The following is a 24,162-nucleotide window of genomic DNA, read 5'->3' on the forward strand; positions in this document are numbered from 1 at the left end:
GTAGAGAAAGGAGGATCAGAAGTCCAAGGTCATTCTAAGCTACACAGTGATTTCCAGGCTGCTCTGGATTACATGAAATTCTGTCAAAGAGAAGGAGGGGGAGGAGAGTGGAGGAGAGGGGAGGGAGGGAGGGAGGGAGAGAGAAAGAGAGAGAGAGAGAGAGAGAGAGAGACAGAGACAGAGACAGAGACAGAGACAGAGAGACAGAGAGAGAGACAGAGAGACAGAGAGAATATGAAGAAATGAGAACTAGACTGGTTTTAATCGCTCACACCCCATTCCCCCAACTCCACCCCCATCTCATTCCTAGTGCCAGCAGCAGCCGAAGCTGTCACTGCTTAGTCACAGACCGTCCTGTGTCCCCATTGGAGGCCCTGGGTAGATGTCTGTCTCGGATTGGAGTTGGCATCTCTGCTGTGCCTGTATCTGGGGTCACTGGCAGCCTTTGGTGTCTCTTCCCCTTTAAATAATGTAGGCAGAGATAAATGAATGGATGGCCACTTCCAGCTTGCTAAAGGAAGGCAGGCGGGTTTGGGGACATCCCTGGGGTGAAGGAGAACAGCACGGGCCACCACTTCTTCATGTCCCACCAGACGACAGCATCCTTATTATTGATGGAGGAGAGTGCAAGGAATGAGCTTTGGAATGAAATGGAACTCAAGTTCAAACCATTGCTTCATCATTTACTAGCTGTGTAACCCTGGACAAGTCAATTAATGTCCATGACCTCCTGGGTAAATGGGAATCATTTTGTAGAGTTGTTGAAAGGATTAGGGTTGAGGAAAGCGTGTCAGGTACCTGGCCTCAGACGAACACAGAGCAGGCAACTCTTACTATAATTTATAATATGACATATATTTGGCACTTACTGCATGCAAAGCGTTGCATTCTAGGCAGAACAAGCAGAGCTATACAGGAGCCATGACTCATGGGAGTGAGGAGAGATCTCTAAAGTCACTGGGCCCTGGTACCCATCGATGAGCTTCGAGAGGGCTGGAGACCCAGGGAGGGCATCCGGGCACTGGAAGGAGGGGTGTGGGGCCATGGCAGGATGGACTTCACGGTCATGCACTGATCTGTGTCTTTAAAAAGGAAGCTTCAAGTAAGAGTTGTTGTGCCCGAACTGTGTCTTAAAGAAGGTAAGAGTGGAGAACATTCTGAAAGGGAAGAGTATGGCGGAGCAGACTTGGTGGTGGAACCCACCTGATGTGTCCATGGTCCTGATGGACAGGTAGTCAGGAAGGAATGGCAACCAGATGGTGGGATGGATATTGGAGTTTCTGGATTTAGCTGATCTCTGGTGTGCTTTCCTCGGTCTCCGCTGGAGATGAGGGCCAAGCAATGGCTGTTAGGCTGAGAAGAGACTGAGGGGAAATCTACTAAGAAACCCGTGTCAGGACGATGACTTGGAAGTAACTCCTTGGAGGTACAGGAACAAGGGAGCTGTCACAGACATAGCGGCAGACAGACAGACAAACCCTGTGTGAGAAGGTGACAAGTGGCTAGGCTTGAAATGCCCAAGGAACAAGTATTATCTTTGACTCCAGGCAACATACGCCTCTTGGTGGCTGCCCTGTCCTTCCCTCCTTTGCCCTCTCTCTGCAGTGGGCAATATACGTATGGCCAGGATTGAGCTGCCATGGGCTCAGCCCATAAAGGGTCCTCTGATCAGCCATGTATCGCTGTCCCTCCCCCACAGACAGGGATATACATCGCCTGGTGTTCCCAGCTGTGGGGCCTCAGCACGCTGGTGTCTACAAGAGTGTCATCGCCAACAAGCTGGGCAAAGCAGCCTGCTATGCCCATCTCTATGTCACAGGTGAGGCAAGCATCTTCTCTAGTAGCTGTGTCCGCTGGCACCAACTAAGGGTGAGGTCGGGGGAGTGGTGCTCCACACCAGCTCCTTCTCCACTCCTGGGGGAGCAGCTGGCCTTGTCCCTGTGCCTGTGGCTGAGCCTCAGGCCTAGCTCTCTAAGGGTTGGTGATCCTGTGGAGTCGTGAGACTCTAAAGCACCCTCCCACCTCCCACCTCCCACCTCCCACCTCCCACCTCCCACCTCCCACCTCCCACCCGTGGCTTTCAGATGTGGTTCCAGGCCCTCCAGATGGCGCTCCGCAGGTAGTGGCTGTGACCGGAAGGATGGTCACACTCTCGTGGAACCCACCCAGGAGTCTGGACATGGCTATTGGTAGGTGAGGGTCATACAGGTCAGAGGATGGGGATGAGGTATGAACAGAGAAGGCTCAGGCAGGGGCACCACAAGGCCCAGGCTTCTGAGCATACAATGGGGGACAGGGGAGGATAGGACTCTAGAAGTGGGATCTAGAAACATCTTTGCTGTTTCTCTGCTAGACCCAGATTCCCTGACATACACTGTGCAGCACCAGGTGTTGGGCTCGGACCAGTGGACGGCACTGGTCACGGGCCTGCGGGAGCCTGAGTGGGCAGCCACGGGGCTGAAGAAGGGGCTCCAGCACATCTTCCGGGTCCTCAGCTCCAGCGGCAAGAGCAGCAGCAAGCCCTCAGCACCATCGGAACCTGTACAGCTGTTAGAGCACGGTGAGCCCAATGCTGTGTGGATGGGTGTGTGTGTTGTGGGGGGGGGTCAGTGGTGGAGGCTCAAGGGCTATCTGGACTTGGTAGCTGTAGTGTGGACAAGGTTGCCCCATCCTATCAGTGGTGGCAGTGGTCTGGGTACAAAGCTTTGGTGTGCCCATCAGTGCTTCCTTAGGTGCTTCCTGGCTGTGTTCTAGTTCTCTGAACCTCAGTTTCTCCATCCGTAAAACCGGAGCTCCAAAGGAGAGGGGAGAGGGGCAGGGGAGGACAGTGCAAAGTGTACCACGGCCCCAGTGCCAGCCCAGCACAGAGCCTGTGTTCTCTTCCCCCAACAGGCCCACCCCTGGAAGAGGCACCTGCCGTGCTGGACAAGCAGGACATTGTGTATGTGGTAGAGGGTCAGCCTGCCTGTGTCACTGTCACTTTTAACCATGTGGAGGCCCAGGTTGTCTGGAGGAGGTGAGTCCTTGCTCACCATTACCCTTACCCGGGATCATCCAGCCCCAACCCCACCTGGCAAGGCCATCCTCATGTCTTCCTTAGCTGCCGGGGAGCCCTCCTGGAGCCGCGCACGGGTGTGTATGAACTGAGTCAGCCAGATGACGACCAATATTGCCTTCGGATCTGCCGGGTGAGCCGACGAGACCTGGGGCCCCTTACTTGCAGTGCCCGAAACCGCCATGGCACAAAGGCCTGCTCGATCACCCTAGAGCTGGCAGGTAAGTGACAATCTCTTCATCCCTTTGAGGCATGTTACATGCTGGAGATTCTATCCCATGTCCTTCCACTCAGGCCTGTCCTTCGAGTAACAATGCCAGCATTAGTGATAATAGAAGAAATAATAGTACTATTTATTGATCATGCACGGCGACATAGCAACATGTTCTAGCACTGCACTCAGGGATGAAGGCAGGAGGATTGTGAGTTTGAGGCAACCTAGGCTACAAGTGAAGGAGGTCTAGTTGAGACAGGGTTTCTCTGTGCATGTCTGGCTGTCCTGGAACTCACTTTGTAGAGCAGGCTGGCCCCAAACTTACAGAGATCTTCCTGTCTCTGCCTCCCAAGCTCTGGGATTAAAGATGTGTGCCACCACTGCCCAGCAAGGTCTAGACTTTAAAAAAAGAAAACCTGGAATGTAACTTACTGTAGAGTCTTTGTCCAGCACAAGGCCCTAGGTTGGATCCCTAGCACTCACACACACACACACACAAACACACACAAACACACACACACCTACATACACAACATTGTGTACAATGTCATATATAGTATTTAGCATCTCATAAGTGCCAAGGTCACTGTGAAGTACTTCACATACCTCATTTAATGCCTCAACCGTATGAGATGGGACTAGTTGTCATTCCCATTTTGCAGATGAAGAAACACGGTCAAAGTGTTAAGTAGCCTGGCCCAACACAGACTCTAAGTACAAGAGCTAGGTTCAGGGGCTGGAGAGATGGCTCAGCGGTTAAGAGCACTGACTGCTCTTCCAAAGGTTCTGAGTTCAAATCCCAGCAACCACATGGTGGCTCACAACCATCTGTAATGAAATCTGATGCCCTCTTCTGATGTATCTGAAGACAGCTACAGTGTACTTATATAGAATAAATAAATCTTTAAAAAAAAAAAAAAAAAAAAAAAAAAAAGAGCCCTCAAGCACAGCCTGTTGCCTGCGCCCAGCTCCAAGGCTCCCAGTTGCCCTTTAGCACAGCCATTTTGACAGCACCACTGTCACCATAAGCCTGTGGAGGTCCAGAACCAAAGTGTCTGCCCCCTCCCCTTTTCTCCTTTAAAGTCAGAGCTTCTGGGGCTATAGCATGCATTAAATGGCCACCGTTTTGTGTTTGGACTGCTAATTAACTCCAGCATCTGTAACCGCCACTTAAAACTTCAGATCCACCTGAACTGAATATTGTTACCTGCTGAGTGGATACAATTCCAGCCCAAAGCAAACAAAGTGACATTTTAGTTAGCACAGACAATCTATGGGCAAATGGACATTTTCAGTAGCTTTAAAAAAAAAAATCATTGAAGCTCACTTAAAAACCTCCAGAGTTTTGACCTTGACAAATTGCTTCCTCTCTCAGCAGACAGGGGGCTGTGTTCCTAGAGGGAAGCAGCAGCCATATGGGGGATGAGGAGGAGCTGGGGTCCTCCTGGGCCTGTGTTGATGGGGTTTCCATTTTAGGAGTGTTTTACTCTTGTCCAGTTCCTACCCTGCATTGCTAACTCAGTCACAGGCTGGAGAGATGGCTCAGTGGTTAAGAGCCCTGGCAGCTCTTCCAGAGGTCCTGAGTTCAATTCCCAGCAACCACATGGTGACTCACTACCATCTGTAATGGGGTCCAATGCCCTCTTCTTGTGTGTCTGAAGAGACAGTATATTCACACGCATATAATAAATAAATAAATAAATGTAAAAAATTCATTAAAAAAAGAGAAAACGTTTCTACTTAAAAAAAATTTACTTAGTCACCACCCTATCCACAGACTGTAGTATTTGCTAGACTTGTCCACCCTTTCAGGGCTCTTGGCAGGCCTGGGAGCCCTGCATCCTAGCCTGAGATGGAGGTGATGGAGAAAGACTATCTTAACCACCCAGAGCCAAAGGGACCTGGGTCTTATAGCAGATACCCCGTTCTGCAATGCCCTGCTTCACCATGAGCCAGGCTGGGTAGGTAGAAAGGCAGCCCCTTCTCTTGACTGCCACATAACAGCCTCTTCCCTCGCCCCGTAATAGCCTCTCCTGTTGTCTATATAAAGCCAGGCGGGTCCCTGTGGTGGTGGCAATCTATACCCAGCCGCTCTACGTTTTCCCTTTGGGGCTTAATTACTTTTATTCCTCCGGGGTCCTGGAGATGCACTCAGAACACAGGGCCTGGGGATCGCAGTCTTCACAAGGCACAGTGCAAAGTGAGTTTAACTCTGCCGTGAGAACCAGAGGCTGCTTTGCAGGGAAGGATGTGGCTGTGTTTGCCGGAGAAGCAGAGAGTTCACTCCTAGACTGTCCAGCTAATATTTGGGCGCTGCTTTTCTCGTTCGACTTGCCACTTCCCAGAAGGTAGAAGGCTTCCTAGACAATTTAACTAAAAATCAGAGAGAGAAGCTTCAAGATAGAGGCTGTGCCCTTCAGGAGCTGCATTCTAGGTCACAGCCCCAGCTTCTGCAGGGGCCAAAGGCAGGCAGTCTGAGGCCACCAGGTAGGGTGTTGAGAAGAGCAGTCACCCACAGGGGGCAGCTCTGAGCCACACTGCACCTGCCTCGTGGTCACTGCAGAAAGGAAGGGCTGGATAGCCAGACCAGAGAGATAGGACATTCAGATTTCTTTTGTGTGTGAAAATATGCTAATTTCAAAGCCATCAAATGAATCCTAAGTGTCAACAAAGCAGCCTGTACCAGTGACTGTGCTTCAGAGCCTGGGAAAGGACTCGTTAGGATTTGCAGTGAGAGCCAAGCCAGGAACTCTGGTGTCCTCAGGTGAAGGGGAAGCTGGGAAGGCAGGGCCTGGTATTCTCACCATCCAGTTGCTGACAAGGATGGGGCTTGAGAAGCAGGCCCATGTGATGCCATCTGATCCTCTCCTGTCCCTGTTTGTTGCAGAGGCACCTCGGTTTGAGTCTATCATGGAAGATGTCGAGGTGGGGCCTGGAGAAACCGCTCGCTTTGCTGTGGTGGTTGAGGGGAAACCACTGCCGGACATCATGTGGTACAAGGTCAGTGGGTAACGCAGGCTGCGGTAGCTTGCAGAGAGCAGGGGGGTTGTGGAGTCCTGGAAGGCCTTCAAAGTGTCTGGGCAGAGGTGTGGTTAGGAGGGGGCGGTTGGACTCTGGGGGCCAACTGAAGGGTTAGGGGTCTTGTTTGTTTGTCTGGTTTGCTTTGGTTTGGTTTTTTGTTTTTTTTTTTGTTGTTTGTTTTTTTGTTTTTTTTTTGTTTTGGTTTTTTTTTTGGTTTTTTGGTTTTTCCAAGACAAAGTTTCTCTGTGTAGCCCTGGCTGTCTTGGAACTTGGAACTCGCTCTGTAGATGAGGCTGGACTCAAACTTAGAGATCTGCCTGCCTCTGTCTCCTGAGTGAGTGCTGGGGTTAAAGGTGTTGCCACTATCACCTGGCATGAGTTAGGGGCTCTTAACAAGAGATCATGGAGAAGCTGATTCTGGTCCCTGGGGTCAGAGGAACTGAGTAGAGACAGTGCAAAGCAGGCTCTTGGCCTTCAGGTCCTGATGAGAGAGGCTGTCAGGTGTGGAGGAATAGCTAGGCTCAGCCAGACCCAGACCCCAAGGGACACCCACCTCTGCAGGATGAGGTGCTGCTGGCCGAGAGCAATCATGTGAGCTTCGTGTATGAAGAGAACGAGTGCTCCCTGGTGGTGCTCAGTGCAGGAAGCCAGGATGGAGGCGTCTATACCTGTACGGCCCGGAACCTGGCAGGCGAAGTCTCCTGCAAGGCAGAGTTGTCTGTGCACTCAGGTGGGTTAGTGTTTTGGGGAGAAGAGACAGGCAGCATCCTGCCCTGTGCCAGCATTCTGGCCTGTGCCCTTTGAATCTTCCCACATTGCCCCTCTCTGCCCTTGTCTCTTACTTGTCCTCCCAACATGGGGACATCTATCTCCTCCCTAGCTCAGACAGCCATGGAGGTCGAAGGGGTCGGAGAGGATGAGGAGCACCGAGGAAGAAGACTTAGCGACTACTATGACATCCACCAAGAGATCGGCAGGTGTGGGGCCAGGAAGAACTGGCTTCAAGGACCAAGAGGGGATGCTGGGTCTGAGGGCCGGGAAGGACGGAGGGTCAGTGCTGTAGTGACAGCAGTGTCTTGTCATCTTCCGTGTCTTCCAGAGGTGCCTTCTCCTACCTGCGGCGGGTAGTGGAGCGGAGCTCTGGCCTGGAGTTTGCAGCCAAGTTCATCCCTAGTCAGGCCAAGCCTAAAGCATCAGCGAGACGCGAGGCCCGGTTGCTGGCCCGACTCCAGCATGACTGTGTGCTCTACTTCCACGAAGCCTTCGAAAGGCGCAGGGGACTTGTCATAGTCACCGAGCTGTATCCTGGGTCGAGATGGGGATGAAAGACTGTTCTTTGTAAAGGCGAATTTGGAGTGCATTTTACCCTTTGCAAAGTGGTCCTTCGAGCTAGGGCCCTAGCCGGGATGGGGGTCCAGCTCACTTAGCATGCCTGGGTTCAGTTTACAGTGCTGCATAAAAATGTGTGTGGAGACACGTGCCTCTGATCCCATTACAGGGGAGGTAGATCAGAAGCTTATGGTCATTCCTGTCAACATAACCTGAGTCCAGGCTATGCCAAACCCTTAAAAAAAATGTAGGCCTGTTGACAATTGGAATGAAAACTGTTTCTAGATCTTTTGTCTTAAAAACAACAACAACAAGGACAACAACAAAAATTTATGTTTATACCAGGTATTGTAGTATATGCCTCTAATTCCAGGAGATAGTGACAAGTGGATCTCTGTGAGTTCAAGGCCAGCCTACTCTACAAAGTTCTTGGGCAGGTAGGGGCTACATAAGAAACCTTGTCTTAGAAAAAAAGGAAGCTTAAGTTTATATAGCATTTAGAGTGTGTCTGGCAATGCTGTGTGGGTTTCATAATCAGTACACACTCAGCCCTCATGTTTATCCTCCTGATAGAACTTTATCCTTGTTTTATGGTTGATGAATGGGGCATGAAGAGGTTAACTAGTGTAGTCTAAGGTCCTACAGCTAGCAAGCACTGTATTCCATCACGGGGTGCAGTACACTGCATCTGCACATCTGACAGGACCCTGCTCCAGATGAGACCCCAGACTTTGCTCTATTTACCAGGACTCTCTTCATAAAGCCACTCCCTTCTCTTGTACACTGAGCTCGCAATGCTGGCATTTGGCTTGATCTCCCTGGAGCAGGGTGACTCTGACCTGCACACCAGCTCACAGTCTCTGCATTGTTAAAGTCCAGACCTCAGCAAAATGACAGATAATTTCATCATGAGGACCTCTGGGTTACTCTCAAATATCGCCAAGAGGTTCCGACTCTAGTCAATAAGATTCTACTATAATTCACGCCCTAGAAAACGCTTCATAAGCCTGGAGAGGCTTTGTCGCCTGCAGTTCACTCCTTGAGGAAATCTAGGCTCAGAATGGGTGAGGGACTTGCCTTAGAGTCCAGGTTCAAGCAGGTCTCCTTATCCGTGTAGCCGGCTGCTAGGAAAGTGGATCACAGTATCTGACCTGTCTGACCGTGTCAGACGTGCTCTGTGGGGAACGAGGGCCCTAGGAGCTCTGAGCGTGGGCCGGATTCAGTCCTGGGGCTGAGCAGGGCAGTTAGTGCTTAACCCTTCCTCCTTGACCTATGATGCAGCTGCACAGAAGAGCTTCTAGAGCGCATGGCCAGGAAGCCCACCGTGTGTGAGTCTGAGGTGAGGGCAGTGGGAGGAAGGGGCGAGGTTGTGTACCGTCTGTCACCTGTGTGAACGCTAAGAATGCTGGGTGGGTCTTTTACAAGCCATTTGTGCCCACAAGGAAGCCGGGGTTGGCAGTGGAGAACACAGCCACATAGACAGCAAAATTCCCTACTCCACAAGACAAGACTTGAACCGTCCTCTGTGAACAGCAGCCAACACATTTCTAACTCCATTGCTGCCCAGTCTCCCTAACATTCTATGGAAACTGCCTAGACTTTGACCTCACCGCATGGCTGTACAAGCTATAGACTGCACAGCTCTATTAGTATAATATAAATCACTATTCTCTGTACGTGTACTGTGCACAACTCGTGCAACGGCACATGGTAACCCTGAGTCTTAGCCTCCTTCATCCTGTGTGGAGAGCCATGGATGAAGCTTTCATGAACCGTCTGAAGGCCACAGATTGGGCATGGCCTGACCTCTTGCCACATCTCTGGTGCTGACCAAGCAAAGTGTTCCCCCACCTCCACGGACTCTGGCCTCCCTGTTTCCACAGACTCGGACTTATATGCGCCAAGTGCTGGAGGGGATAGGCTATCTGCATCAGAGCCATGTGCTGCACCTGGATGTCAAGGTGAGTAGGCGTGTGGCAAGCATGTGGGAGGTGGGGTGACCATATAGGGTGTCCTTCCTTAATCAGCTCCCGTGCCTTGGTTACAGCCGGAGAACCTGCTGGTGTGGGATGGTGCCGGGGGTGAGGAGCAGGTGCGCATCTGTGACTTCGGGAACGCCCAGGAACTCACTCCGGGAGAACCCCAGTACTGCCAGTTTGGCACGCCAGAGTTTGTTGCGCCTGAGATTGTTAACCAGAGCCCTGTGTCTGGAGTCACTGACATCTGGTAATGCTGGCACACTGGCCACGCTGGGGACTTGCTCACTGACTGACTGGGAAGAGCTTCTGGGTTCCTCTTCTGGCAGTCAGTGGACAGCATTGCTCCTAAGGTCTCCCTTCCTCCCAAGTAATTCCCAGCTTCTACCTTTCAGGGCTAACCCAGTCCTTTTGGGCCTCGGCTCCCAGCGTCCCTGGGGCCCGGCCTCCCCACATAAGACTGGTATAAGCTTATTGGTCTTCAGAATTCTGGGCTTCCTCAGCCAACCCTGCCATAGCCCCTGACTTTGGGTTGAGTCCCACCAGAAGTAGACACACTCCTATGCAGTATTCCCAGGGAGGACTCGCCCTTTTCAGAATGGTGGTGGAGGGAGCTACCCATTTCTGCCTGGAATAGGCTGGCCTCTCACACATATTTCTGGTTTCCCACAGGCCCGTGGGCGTCGTTGCCTTCCTCTGGTAAGGACTACTCTGCGGTCTCCTGATTGGCCCACCCCTAACACATTCAGGGTCCACATCCCTCTCCCTTCTCTTCCACATTTAAGGGGTTTCACATGCATCAGTGTGGTTACCCTGGTTGGCATGTCGCAGCTCTGTAAGAGGTGGGCACCCTGGATCCAAAGGCCAGTGCAGGTTTAACATCTTCTTGGCAGGGAACAAGGTGATCCTAGAAAGTCCAGAGCATGGTAATCAGCTCCCTAGGCACTGCTGCCTCTCTGCCTATCCAAGGACCTCTAGTGGGAGCAGGACCAGACTGTGAAAACTCTGGCTTCCTGTCCTTCCTGCCTCTGGTGTCCCACAACCTTGGGTCTGCACTTGTTCCTGGCCCTCTACCATAGGCATTGTACTTCACCTCAAGGCCCTGCCTACCTCTTACCATAGCCCACTCTGCCCCTGCAGTTTGACGGGCATCTCCCCATTTGTTGGGGAGAACGACCGGACAACACTCATGAATATCCGAAATTACAACGTGGCGTTTGAAGAGACTACGTTCCTGAGTCTGAGCAGGGAGGCCCGGGGCTTCCTCATCAAAGTGCTGGTGCAGGATCGACTGTGAGTACAAGAGCCCTTAACTGCAGAGAGCCCCTCAAACCACCTGCTTACTCCTACCAAACCCCTGCCCTTAAGTCTACAATCTCTGGCTCTTTTTTTTTTTTTAATTCAAAGATTTGTTTTTATTGATTGATGGATTGACTTTTTTCAAGACAGTTTCTCTGTGTAGCTCTGGCTGTCCTGGAATTTGCTCTGTAGACCAGGCTAGCTCGAACTCACAGAGATCCATCTTCCCCTGCCTTGGAAGTACTGGGATGAAAGGCATGTGCCACCACTGCCTAGCTAATTTTTATCGTTTTTCATTATGTGTTCATGTGTGTCTGCACATGAGTATGTTGTGTGCACACGAGTGATGGTGTCTGTGGAGGTCAGCGGCATCAGAACCCTGGGAGATGGATTTACAGACACTTGTAATCTACCTGAACTGTCCTTTGGAAGAGCACCATTTGCTCCTAACCACTAAGCCATCTCTCTAGCGTCAAATCCCTAGTCCTTAAGAGGTCCCACTTTCTCAACCATTCACAAATGAATGAATGATAAATTATTCCTTCTTATTCCATCACAGGAGACCTACTGCAGAAGAGACTCTGGAACATCCTTGGTTCAAAGTGAGTCTAGTCTCCCAGCTCCATTTACTGAGCATTGTGCATGTTAACTATGATATTTTATAAATGTGTGACCTATTAGGCTCACAGTCGATCTATAAAGGATTGTAATATTATTCCCATTTTGTTGATAAAGAAACTGAGGCCCAAGCCAATGATCAAGTTGGAATAGCACAGATTCTAAGAATAAGCCTGGACTCTTTTTCCTATCCTTGGGGAGAGGGTCCTCTTCAGGGTTCCTACTGGTGCACAAGACCAGCCCTGGCCTAATTACCTCCATTTTGTGTGGCCATCTCTGTCCTGGGTTGGTTCCACACACTGGTAACTGGGTGGCCTGGCTCACTCACTTATGAATGTCATGTGAAGGGTTCTTATCATTTTCAAGCCTCAGCATCCTGAGGAGGAGGTCAGCAAATGAGGTTAGAGAAGGCATCTAAATCCTTTGCCATTGGATGACGCCATATAGCTCAGTGGCAGACTGCTTGCCTAGCATGTTCAAGCCCAGAGCATAACGCACATCATCCTACAAAACAAAGGGCTTGTCATTGAACACTGTGCTGGGTCAGCCAAAGACAAGCCATTCTGCTAGCAACTCTTGGAGGGTTTCCTTCCATGGATCAGAAACAAATAGGGTCAGAGTGAGCCTGGGTGGGCTGCCTCAGGCACTGTCTATAAGTCTGGACCACCCTGACCTCCATTGTCTAGGATGCTGGTGATACACAGAGACAGAAGGGAGCTGGGCACTATCAGAATATCCAGTATACCAGGGAAAACAACCCTCCGGCACTGCCTTTTACCTGCCTCTCCTCCTGTAGTCAAAGAATTTGTCTCAGGGGTAGCTCTGGCCTGACAGACAGTTGGTGAGGACAAGACCCTCAGGAATCAGTACTTCCTGTTCCAAGCTCCACAGTGGACTTTATCTCTCACAAAGATCTGGGTTGACAGAGTACTGTCCCTCAGGCCCTCTTTCCTGGGTTTGCAGACAGAAGCAAAGGGTGCAGAGGTGAGCACAGACCACCTGAAGCTCTTTCTGTCACGGAGGAGGTGGCAGGTGAGTTTGTCCCGGCCCCACCTCTGTCCTTTTCACGCTGATTTCCTCCTCCAATATTCCTTTTCAATGGTGAAACCCTTCCCCCCATTCCTGCCTGAACTACCCTCCCCTCGCCATATCTTTCTCCAGAGTTGAAAGGGGCCTGGGAACCAGTTAAGCCTCTGGGCCTCTCTGATCTAACTGTAAAACCTTGTTTGCAGCGCTCTCAAATCAGCTACAAGTGCCACCTGGTGCTGCGACCCATTCCGGAACTGCTACGGGCACCCCCGGAGCGGGTGTGGGTGGCCATGCCTAGAAGACAACCCCCGAGTGGGGGACTCTCATCCTCTTCAGACTCAGAAGAGGAAGAATTGGAGGAACTTCCCTCAGTACCCCGCCCCCTGCAGCCTGAGTTCTCAGGTTCTCGGGTATCCCTCACCGACATCCCCACCGAAGATGAGGCTCTGGGGACCCCGGAAGCTGGGGCTGCCACCCCCATGGACTGGCAAGAGCAGGGAAGGGCTCCCTCTAAGGACCAGGAGGCCCCCAGCCCTGAGGCACTCCCCTCTCCAGGCCAGGAGTCCCCTGATGGGCCTAGCCCCAGGCGGCCAGAACTCCGTAGGGGCAGCTCTGCTGAGAGCGCCCTGCCCCGGGTCGGGTCGCGGGAGCCGGGCCGGAGCCTGCACAAAGCAGCATCGGTGGAGCTGCCGCAGCGCAGGAGCCCCAGCCCGGGTGCCACTCGCCTGACTCGGGGAGGCCTGGGTGAGGGCGAGTATGCCCAGAGGCTGCAGGCCCTGCGTCAGCGGCTGCTGAGGGGAGGCCCGGAGGATGGCAAGGTCAGCGGTCTCAGGGGACCCCTGCTGGAGAGCCTGGGGGGCCGTGCACGGGATTCCAGGATGGCGCGGGCTGCCTCCAGTGAGGCTGCACCCCACCACCAGCCCCCTCCCGAGTCCCGGGGCCTGCAAAAGAGCAGCAGCTTCTCTCAGGGTGAGGCAGAGCCCCGGGGTCGGCACCGCCGAGCGGGGGCACCCCTCGAAATCCCCGTAGCTAGGCTTGGGGCCCGTAGGCTGCAGGAGTCTCCCTCCTTATCTGCCCTTAGTGAGACCCAGCCACCGAGTCCTGCGAGGCCCAGCGTCCCCAAACCCAGTATCACCAAGTCTCCGGAACCTTCCGCTGCCACATCCAGAGACTCTCCCCAGCCCCCAGCACCTCAGCCTGTCCCAGAAAAGATCCCGGAGCCCAAACCAGAACCAGTCCGAGCTGCCAAACCAGCACAACCCCCTTTGGCTCTGCAAATGCCAGCGCAGTCTCTCACCCCCTATGCCCAGATCATGCAGTCGCTCCAGCTGTCCAGTCCCACCCTGTCCCCACAGGACCCCGCTGTGCCTCCATCAGAGCCCAAGCCCCACGCGGCCGTGTTTGCCAGGGTGGCTTCCCCGCCGCCCGGAGCCTCTGAGAAGCGCGTGCCTTCGGCCAGAACTCCCCCAGTGCTAGCCGAGAAAGCCCGAGTCCCCACGGTGCCCCCCAGGCCAGGCAGCAGCCTCAGCGGTAGCATCGAGAACCTCGAGTCAGAGGCCGTGTTCGAGGCTAAGTTTAAGCGTAGCCGCGAATCGCCACTGTCGCGGGGCCTGAGGCTACTAAGCCGCTCGCGCTCAGAGGAGCGCGGTCCCTTCCGTGGGGCGGAGGACGATGGCATATACCGGCCCAGCCCGGCGGGAACGCCGCTAGAGCTGGTGCGACGGCCGGAGCGCTCGCGCTCCGTGCAGGACCTCAGGGTAGCCGGAGAGCCCGGCCTTGTGCGTCGCCTTTCGCTGTCCCTGTCGCAGAAGCTGCGGCGGACACCGCCCGGGCAGCGACACCCTGCGTGGGAGTCCCGCAGTGGAGACGGCGAGAGCTCCGAGGGCGGCAGCTCAGCTCGGGGTTCCCCGGTGCTGGCGGTGCGCAGGAGACTCAGCTCCACGCTGGAGCGTCTGTCCAGCCGTTTGCAGCGCAGCGGCAGCAGCGAGGACTCCGGGGGCGCCTCGGGTCGCAGCACGCCGCTGTTTGGACGGCTACGCAGGGCTACTTCCGAAGGGGAGAGCCTGCGACGCCTCGGTGTTCCGCACAATCAGCTGGCCTCGCAGACTGGTGCCACCACACCGTCCGCTGAGTCTCTGGGTTCAGAGGCCAGCGGCACATCAGGTTCCTCGGGTAAGGAGGGACTAGCCGAGTAATGGGAGTGGTGTGCTAGAGAGAGGCTCTGAAAGGAGAAGGGGGCTCCAGAAGCCGGAAGGGTGACGCTGGCAGGGGCAGATAGAGAGGAAGAAGGTGGGGAGGCAGAGGCTAGGAAGAGGAGGGACACGGTTTTTTGCTTGTTTTGGTTTGGGTTTTTTTGTTTGTTTGTTTTTGTTTTTGTGTTTTGTTTTGTTTTTGTTTTTCTAGTTTGAGAGCTACAGGAATGTGTGGGTGCTTGGGTGGCAATGGCTACACAAGAGCTCATGAGTCTGGGTGTGTACAGCTCCAGGGGAAAGCCGAAGCCGGCACCGGTGGGGCCTTTCCAGGCTGCGCAAGGACAAGGGCTTATCGCAGCCAAACCTCTCCGCCAGTGTCCAAGAGGACTTGGGTCACCAGTATGTGCCCAGTGAGTCAGGTAAGAGACCCTAGGTTGCTCTCAGGGCTGGGTGAAAACGGACCACCATGAGGACCTCGGGCCGCCATGGAAGAGGCCTCGAGTTAGGAAAACAACGATGATAATTACAGTAGCAGCTGCCATCAATTAGCGAAGGCAAGTGTCCTATTAAGCATGTCACACACGCTGTCTTGTTTAACACCACAGCATTCTTTAGAAGGATGATCCTCCGCATCCTATTTTACCGTTGGGGAAATAGCTTAGTGAAGCGGTGCTTGTCCGAATCGCAGGTCTAATAAGGGGAAGCAGCCAGAGTCTGGAAGCATCTCCAGGCCACTCTACTGAGGCCTTTGTTTGGCTGGCCTCCTGTCTCTTGGAAGGTTTCTGCATCTGGGTGTAGTTTTAAAGCTGCCTCAAAAACCTGCTACTGTGCACCCAGAGTCTCAAACAACGTGCATTCAAAGACACAACTTGTAACCCAGCTTGGACTGCACGGTCCGCTCTATACAACTCTGAACTTCTGGTGCCCAGCCCCCCAACCCTCACGCACCCCCGCCCCACCCCCGCAGGTCACCCCCAAGGCGTGTCCAGAGGAAGTGGCTGTCAGGCGTTTTTTGCTTGGGTAAAGGCCTGCAATATCCCACAGTCTGTTTCTTGTTCAAATGTCCTGGGGCTGCAGGGAAGGAGGTATTCCACCTGGTGTCCTCCTACCTGAAAAAGAAGCATCACTGAGGGCCGTCAGGCATCTAGGCGAGCAGGATGTTCAGAAGGAAGCCATGAAGCAAGGGCGTGTGCATGGTCTTTAGAAGCCACCAACTCTCTCCTGGCTCAGTTTTGGGTAGAATGGACCTAAACTTGCTTTTGCCTCAGCTGGGCTTGAGAGGACTGTTGTCGGGGTTGGGGGGCTGTATGACTTGTGGGAGGGGGTGGGGGACAAGCTGGCTGGAAGAGGGTGGGAAGGGGGATGGAAAGAGCATACGAGAAGAAATGTGGGGTTGCTAATCCCTTCCCACCTGGGGCCTCCATTTTTTTCGGTGCAGCTGATTCTCTGCTGAGCAGTGCTCTCTGACCCCATTCTCTCTCACCCCACCCCCACTCCCATGTCCTTTATCAATGGGGCTGGCCCTGGTCTAATGACAGTAGGTCATCTTTTACCTCTTGTGCTGGCTTTGTTCCCTCCCCCCTAGGACTTGGGGCAGCAACTGATGACAGTTCTCAGTACGTGGAGGATAAGATTGAGCCCCCTTCTTGGGGAACAATGGGGTACAGGTTGAAGAGACACATCGTTCATGTACTTCCGCTGAATTCCAGTTCCCTCCTAGGTCTACCATACTGCCTTCCTAGGGGTCTTTAGCTCTCTCTCCCCATGTGAAGAAGACATGGCCCACAACCCCCCCCACGTGACCTAGACCAGGTTGGATTATTTTTTCTTAAGGAACAATCTGGGCACCACAAATTCAAATCACCACGCCTCTGAGGAGCTGCAGCCCTGCAGAACTGGCACAAAACTCCAAGCCCCTTGCCTTGAGCAAGGTCACCAGCCAGGGTCCAGGCAGTTTTTTTGTTTTGCTGAAACAATCCCCTTTTCCAGGTTCAGCTCCTGTCTTCCTTGCTGGGCGTATTAAAGAGATCATAGTAACAACCTCGAGAAAAGCTAATGTTTTGGGAGCATTTCCTTCATGCCAGACACACACCAGGACTCTGTCTCCTTCCATTCTCGCAGCAGACCCTCCTCACCCAAGCTTGATCCCTCTCAGCCTCTCAATTCACAGATTGGAGATGCCGCTTCAGAAGGGGCGTGTGACTTGCTTAGAGTCCTGCAGTCCCTGTCTCTCTGGCTCTTTTTAGTGGTCTGAATGAGTATGCGGGAATGTCGGAGCCTCCCTCCCCTACACCCCAAGGAGACAAGGGACAGAAAGGCACGCTTCCAGGAGCCGCCCATAGGGGGCGCTGGTTGGCTTCAGCTCTCTTGAGACTGCACAGTCTTTATTTATTGTTTTTAATATTTTTTTTTTTCGGAGCTGGGGACCGAACCCAGGGCCTTGCGCTTCCTAGGCAAGCGCTCTACCACTGAGCTAAATCCCCAACCCCTTATTTATTGTTTTTGAGACAGGGTTTCTCAGTGTAGCTCTGGCTGTCCTGGAACTCTCTATGTAAACCAGGCTAACCTCAAATTCAGAGATCCTCCTACCTCCAGCTAAGTGCTGGAATTAAAGGTGTGCGCCATCGTGGACTGCAGTCTTTTTTTTTTTTTTTTTTTTTTAAACGTTTATGTATTGTGTGGATGGCAGGCCATGTGTGTGGAAGACAGAACAACTTTCAGGAGTCTATTTTTTTTCCTTCCATCACGTGGATTTGTTGAGCGGAGCTCAGGTCTTGAGGCTTGGCGGCAGGTGCCCTTACTTGCTGAGCTCCAAGACTGCGTGTTCTGATCACAGAAGCTCCGCACAGCCCAGCCCAGCCCGTGTTAGCTCAGGCCACGCACTCTTCCCCTTCTCATTTGCCCTGCAGTGGCCCAGAGGGAGTTTAAATTGCAGGGTCTTAACTGTTACCATTTTTCAAACTGTGTTTGTTTTTATTTTAACAAATGCGCATAGAACACTTACTTAGTGCTGGTCTCAGCTCTGAGTGATTTGCAAACATGAGGTAAGCACCCGGTATCTTCAGTCATCAGTCAGCGGGGAGATGGTTCTGCACATGCTGAGGGCCTGGAGAAGGTGATGCCTAACACCAGAAAATCCTTAAAGGACCACTGGGCATGTGGTTCTACTCCCCTACACTTGGCAGGGAGGAGAGAACCATTCACTGTGCTCCCTACTGGGCCTGTCCTACGAGGCTCACTGGCATCTGTCTCTCCCTCAGCAGCAAGCAGCCAGGGTCCTGAGCTGTCTCTCTTCTCCTTCAGATTTCCCCCCAGTCTTCCACATCAAACTCAAGGACCAGGTGCTGTTGGAGGGGGAAGCAGCTACCCTGCTCTGCCTACCAGCAGCCTGCCCAACACCCCGCATCTCCTGGATGAAAGGTAAACAGATTGTTATCTTCCATGGAGAGGGGAGGCGGTGACACGCAGCAGCTCCTAGTAAAGGGCATGGGAGAGACTGGGCCACAGGGAGGCAGAAAAATAAAAGGTAAGTGAGGGAAACCTGGGTTTACTCTATGTTCCGTCTATGCCTTCTTGTCCCCAGATAAGCAGTCCCTGCGGTCAGAGCCCTCGGTGGTCATTGTGTCCTGCAAAGATGGTCGGCAGCTGCTGAGCATACCCCGAGCTAGCAAGCGGCATGCTGGGCTCTATGAGTGCTCAGCGACCAACGTCCTAGGCAGCATTACCAGCTCCTGTACTGTGGCAGTGGCTCGTGAGTTAGTGGGGGGGGGGCAGGGCCAATGTAACAGGGATGAGGAAGTGGGTTAGGGCTTGGTGAACCCGAAGTCAGCCGTCAGCCGGGGACTGTCCTTCTCCTTCCAGGCACCCCAGGAAAGCTGGCCCCTCCAGAGGTGCCCCAGACCTACTGTGACACGGCACTGGTGCTGTGGAAGCCGGGAGACAGTCGGGCACCTTGCACGTACACTCTGGGCGGGTAGATGGTGAGGGCCAGGCGGGATGAAGGGAAGGGGGGGGCAGCAAGTGGCAAAGCGAGGGTGGGGGTGGGGCTGCTTGGGAAGGCCAGTGTCCTCTCTAGATAGAGACATCTTCTCTGGGCTCTTTATGGATAGCACAGAGAGCTGGGGCCATCCATTCTGTGGCCTTAACCCTCTACTGTGCTGCCTGCAGGGGAATCCGTCTGGCACCCTGTGAGTTCAGGCATCCCCGACTGTTACTACAATGTGACTCAGCTGCCTGTTGGTGTGACCGTGAGGTTCCGGGTGGCCTGTTCCAATCGTGCTGGGCAGGGGCCCTTCAGCAACCCTTCTGAGAAGGTCTTCATCCGAGGCACTCAAGGTTGGCGGGAGGTGTAGGGTGGTAGTGTCGGCCGAACCCAGGGCCTCTCTATTCCTCGGAGCATCGCAGCTTTGCTCCCAGAACACTCAGTGATGATTTTCTTTGTCTTCTCTTAGATTCTCCAGCTCAGTCAGCTGCTGCTCCCCGAGATGCCCCTGTTACCTCAGGGCCAACTAGGGCCCCACCGCCTGACTCTCCTACCTCACTGGTCCCTACCCCCGCTCTTGCTCCCCAAGTCTCCCAGGCATCCACACTCAGCCCTTCAACCTCCTCCATGTCTGCCAACCAGGCCTTGTCCTCTCTCAAGGCTGTGGGTCCACCACCCGCAACCCCTCCACGAAAGCACAGGGGGCTTCTGGCCACCCAGCAAGCAGAGCCATCCCCACCCAGTATCCTGGTCACCCCAAGTGAACCCAAGTCTTTTGTCCCTGACACTGGAACCCTGACCCCAACCTCTAGTCCTCAAGGGGTCAAACCAGCACCTTCCTCAAGTTCCTTGTATATGGTGACTTCCTTCGTGTCTGCACCTCCAGACCCACAGCCCCCAGCCCCTGAGCCCCCTCCCGAGCCCACCAAGGTGACTGTTCGAAGCCTCAGCCCAGCCAAGGAGGTGGTCAGCTCCCCAACACCTGAGAGCACCACTCTTCGACAGGGCCCTCCTCAGAAACCCTACACCTTCCTTGAGGAGAAGGCCAGGCAAGCAGGGACAGGGAGGGGAAGATGGGAGAGTGGATGGGACACAGGGAACAGGGATATGGTTTGGTTTCAGAGAGCAGAGCAGACTGCCCTGGCTAGACTTGGAGGAGGATGCTAAGATGTGGGCCTTTAGGACCATCTGAGTTCAGCTAGCTACTGCCCGAAGCTTGAGCCATGTGCTCTTCAGAACTGTGAGAGGAGGCACAGCCTTGTCACCATCACCCCTTTCACAGATGAGAAAACTGAGGTTATGTGCTCTCCCCAAGGTAGAGAGCCAGGAGAGCTCCAATCTTTGTTCATATCACTGAACTCTGAAGCCCATGCACAAGCCCACTGTGTTCTTGTTCTCATGGTCCCTGCTTCCCAGTTTAGTTCTCACAGTGATAGTGTCCACCCTGAGTCTGTATGTCCCTCTTTCTCACACAGGGGCCGCTTTGGCGTTGTGCGGTCATGCCGGGAGAATGCTACAGGACGAACGTTCGTTGCTAAGATCGTGCCGTATGCTGCCGAGGGCAAGCGACGAGTGCTGCAGGAATATGAAGTGCTTCGGACACTGCACCACGAGCGGCTCATGTCCCTGCACGAGGCCTACATCACCCCTCGGTACCTTGTGCTTATTGCCGAGAGCTGTGGCAACCGGGAACTTCTCTGTGGGCTCAGCGACAGGTAGCTGGGTGTTCCTGGGGTGCAGGAGTTGGGGAGGCTGACTGGAAGGTCACCTGATCTGCCTCTGGTGATACCCCGCCCCCCCAGATTCCGGTATTCAGAAGATGATGTGGCCACCTATGTGGTGCAGCTGCTACAAGGCCTGGACTACCTCCATGGCCGCCATGTGCTGCACCTGGACATCAAGCCGGACAATCTACTCTTGGCCGCTGACAATGCCCTTAAGATTGTGGACTTCGGCAGTGCTCAGCCCTATAACCCTCAGGCCCTGAAGCCACTTGGCCACCGCACAGGCACTCTAGAGTTCATGGGTAAGAGGACCAGCAGCCAGTCATGGTGGAGGGTTGGAGAATTGCCATAAGGGCATGCCAAGCTCCCCCCTCCCCCCCCCACATGTACCATTCATACACATTAACTGTTATGTAAATAATGAACAGTTCTTTCCATTGATCGTCACAATAGCCCTGGAGTTCGGCATAATAGTGCTCCCGTTTTACAGATGAGGAAGGAGAAGCACCCTGACATTAAGTATTTGTCCAATTAGACAGTTACAAAGAACTGAAATGGGATTTGCAAAAGCTGGAAAGACGGGAGAATCAATTACAGCTGTACGGAGCAGGGGAAACCAGTTGTTTAGCTCCCTGCTAACTGATACTTATTACCCTGATTCCTTAGAGTTATTCTACAGGCCACACTGTAGAGATGAGACAATGGAGAGAGAACCAGGCAGGTGGAGTAAATCGCCCAAGGTCCCATAGTTAGAAGGGGCAGGCTTGGGATTCGAGCCAGCCAGGCTGATTTCAAAGGCTCTTCATCTCCGTGTTGGCCACACTCTGTGTGAATGAAGAGTACTACTTCAGAGCTGAACCAGGGAAGCTTGTGAAGTCGCACCTTGGGTCTTCTGGAATCTCCCATTATTCAGTGCCTGGGTGGCCCACATCACCCCCACTTTTGTCTGTCCTGCTGGCTTCTAAGGGCCTGCTGTTCTAGTTCTAATCGTGCTGTGGTAACTTGGCCATGGCCTTGCTTCTTAAGGCCCCAGAGCCCTCCCCTCAACCCAGCCTGCCTCTCCCTGTTCCCCTGCCACAGGGGATCTAGGTCAGCTTGACCTCTGTCTCTTGTCAGCTCCTGAGATGGTAAGGGGAGACCCCATCGGCTCTGCCACGGATATCTGGGGAGCGGGTGTGCTCACCTACATCATGTGAGTGGCCTGGGCCTGGTCCATCCGCATGCTTCCTCTGCCCATGATTCCTCCCTCTACCTGCTCTGGATCTCAGCCCACTTCTGCACACCCCTCATCCTTCCTGCCCGGTCTCCCCAGCATACAACCAATAGCAAAGTGGCACTGTCTTTGAATAGTGTGCCCCTCCCAGATGCCCTACACAAATGTCTCTTAGGCCTTTCAGCTGAACTTCCTTCTACGGTAGAGGCAACGAGAGGGGCGTCTGATATGCCAACTCGCTTTTCTTCCACAACAGGCTTAGTGGGTACTCCCCATTCTATGAGCCAGATCCCCAGGAAACAGAGGCTCGGATTGTTGGGGGTCGCTTTGATGCCTTCCAGCTGTACCCTAACACCTCCCAGAGTGCCACCCTCTTCTTGAGAAAGGTCCTCTCAGTACATCCCTGGTGAGTACCCTACCTACCCACCCTCCAGTGTTACTCACCTCTGAATGCAGACCACCATGGTTTCACTTGGCCAAAGACTCCCAACTCCTCCATATAGTGCAGCAGCAGCAGCAGCAGCAGCAGCAGCAGCAGCTGTCACACTGCCTGCCATTTAAAGCCCTAGGAAAGAGGATCCCTCCTATTGCAGAGCCTGGGAAACTGAACTGCCCAGCATCAGAATAGGGAGGGTAAAGGGACAACCTGCCTTCTCAAGAGCTTCTTTCCTGGCTCATGATCCCTGGCTTGCCTGGCAGGAGCCGGCCCTCCCTGCAGGACTGCTTGGCCCACCCATGGCTGCAGGATGCCTACTTGATGAAGCTGCGTCGCCAGACACTCACCTTCACCACCAACCGGCTCAAGGAATTCCTGGGCGAGCAGCGTCGACGTCGGGCTGAGGCTGCTACCCGTCACAAGGTGCTGCTCCGCTCCTACCCTGGCAGCCCCTAGGTGGCATGGACCACAGCCCGGCCACGGGCTTCAACCTCGGGTTCTCACTCAACGCTGCCAAGGGACATTCCAGAGCCCGTGCCGAGCTGGACGGGCGGGGGGCTTCAGATACCAGCAGCGGCAACATCTGGCTGGGCTATTACCTCATGGACCTAAGAGGACAAGGCCCTGGGGCTTCAGCCGGATGTCACCCCGGCCACAACCAGAGCAGGAGACCCACTGGCCAGGCTGGGCAAGGGTGAGAGCAGAAAGAGGCAAGGAAGGAGTTGGGAAGTGAAGAATGAAGGGGGTTGGGGAGTACAGGAAGGGAGGAGCTTGAGGAAGGTTCTGGGCTGGAGTTGGAGTGCTATATCTCAGGGAGAACCCAGAGGAGGACATGGCTAAGAGGAAGCAGGGTCCTGTGATGTGGGAGTATGTTGGAGAGGAGGACAGGACAGGAGCCAGAGCAGAGACATAGGGAGAGCAGACAGGTGGAAGGCAACGGAGTGGGCTCAGGGGTGGCAGGGCAGGCCAGCAGCTGCATCTTCAGAGAGAGCAAGGAGGGGCTGGAGAGACGGCTCAGTGGATAAGAGCACGACCGCTCTTCCAGAGGTCCCGAGTTCAATTTACAACAACCACGTGGGTGGCTCACAACCCTCTGTAATTAGATCTCATGCCCTCTTCTGGTGTGTATGAAAAGAGCAACAGTGTACTCACATACAAAATAAATTAATTAATCAATTAAAAATTAAAAAAGAAAAAGAAAAGAAAGAGCAAGGAGAAAGGCAAAGAGACGTGTGCCTGAGGCCACTCCGCTGGTCTCCTGTCCCAGCCGGCGCAGTTCTGGGCATCTACACTGGCACAGGGCTGTTCTCACTGCTTCTCCATGGCCTTTGCCCTCCTTCCCGTTTGTATTTATTTATTTATTGCCTTTTGTGGAGTTTCCTTTCTATCCAATCCCTATTGCCTATGTTGTCCCGACCATCCCCTCAGCCATCCAGCCGTCTGTGCAGCTCTCTGTCTGTCTGTCACAAGGAAAATAAAAAACAGCAAGTGGCAGGACCTATGTGTGGTTTCTGGGATTGGGGGAGGAGGCAGTGGTGGCGGTGGTGGTGGTGGTGGAGGAGGAGGAGGAGGAGGAGGAGGAGGAGGAGGAGGAGGAGGAGGAGGTGCTGGGTGGCTTGGGGTGAGTCCTGGGTGGAGCCTCCCCCTCTCCAGGCAATGGCAGTGTGTTCAGGGGTCTACCATCTATGCCACTGAGTACCTTGGGGCCTTCCAATCCTTCCCTTGCCCCTCCCCTCCTTGATTGGCTAGATGAAGGGGGACTGTAGTCGCTTTGCAGTTTCTAGGATGCTGGAAGACATACTGAATTCCCATAACCACCCTCTCTCTTGACCCCAGGGACCCACCTCTGCTCATATGCTCCCTCTTTGTAACTTGAAGAGTGCCGGGCTCTGGAATGGACCAGCCACATGGCAGGCCTGGCCCAGACTCCTTTACTCTTGTCCTTCCTCGGGACTAGGGAGAAATGGATTTCATCTCAGTAATTAGGTAAAAAGAAGCAGTGTGAAGTGCTGGAAAAGGAACTAGGAGGGGCCCTGGCCTCGGGTGCTTGGGATTAAAACACAGATCTGAATGT

The 24,162-nt window shown here is 53.7% G+C and overlaps 1 protein-coding gene across 1 annotated transcript in view; it reads left to right on the plus strand.

The window, feature by feature from the left end:
• The window catches only part of Speg (striated muscle enriched protein kinase), a 49,762-nt gene extending 26,615 nt beyond the window's left edge, over window positions 1-23,147 (plus strand). The window contains 31 exon segments of the mRNA XM_032901404.1: window positions 1,700-1,819; window positions 2,085-2,189; window positions 2,354-2,560; window positions 2,893-3,016; window positions 3,101-3,276; window positions 6,157-6,269; window positions 6,852-7,020; window positions 7,171-7,267; window positions 7,390-7,590; window positions 8,901-8,958; window positions 9,503-9,580; window positions 9,667-9,845; window positions 10,268-10,294; window positions 10,736-10,888; window positions 11,454-11,496; window positions 12,476-12,544; window positions 12,745-14,713; window positions 15,021-15,152; window positions 18,037-18,153; window positions 18,317-18,484; window positions 18,595-18,699; window positions 18,702-18,713; window positions 18,901-19,068; window positions 19,185-19,726; window positions 19,728-19,764; window positions 20,191-20,241; window positions 20,244-20,430; window positions 20,518-20,741; window positions 21,556-21,631; window positions 21,909-22,058; window positions 22,352-23,147. Coding sequence (XP_032757295.1) covers window positions 1,700-1,819; window positions 2,085-2,189; window positions 2,354-2,560; window positions 2,893-3,016; window positions 3,101-3,276; window positions 6,157-6,269; window positions 6,852-7,020; window positions 7,171-7,267; window positions 7,390-7,590; window positions 8,901-8,958; window positions 9,503-9,580; window positions 9,667-9,845; window positions 10,268-10,294; window positions 10,736-10,888; window positions 11,454-11,496; window positions 12,476-12,544; window positions 12,745-14,713; window positions 15,021-15,152; window positions 18,037-18,153; window positions 18,317-18,484; window positions 18,595-18,699; window positions 18,702-18,713; window positions 18,901-19,068; window positions 19,185-19,726; window positions 19,728-19,764; window positions 20,191-20,241; window positions 20,244-20,430; window positions 20,518-20,741; window positions 21,556-21,631; window positions 21,909-22,058; window positions 22,352-22,544 — 6,050 coding nt within the window. The 3' untranslated portion in view covers window positions 22,545-23,147.
• Window positions 23,148-24,162: the final 1,015 nt, after the last annotated feature.

This window comes from Rattus rattus, chromosome 4, assembly GCF_011064425.1.
Source record: "Rattus rattus isolate New Zealand chromosome 4, Rrattus_CSIRO_v1, whole genome shotgun sequence".
NCBI classification, from domain to species: domain Eukaryota; kingdom Metazoa; phylum Chordata; class Mammalia; order Rodentia; family Muridae; genus Rattus; species Rattus rattus.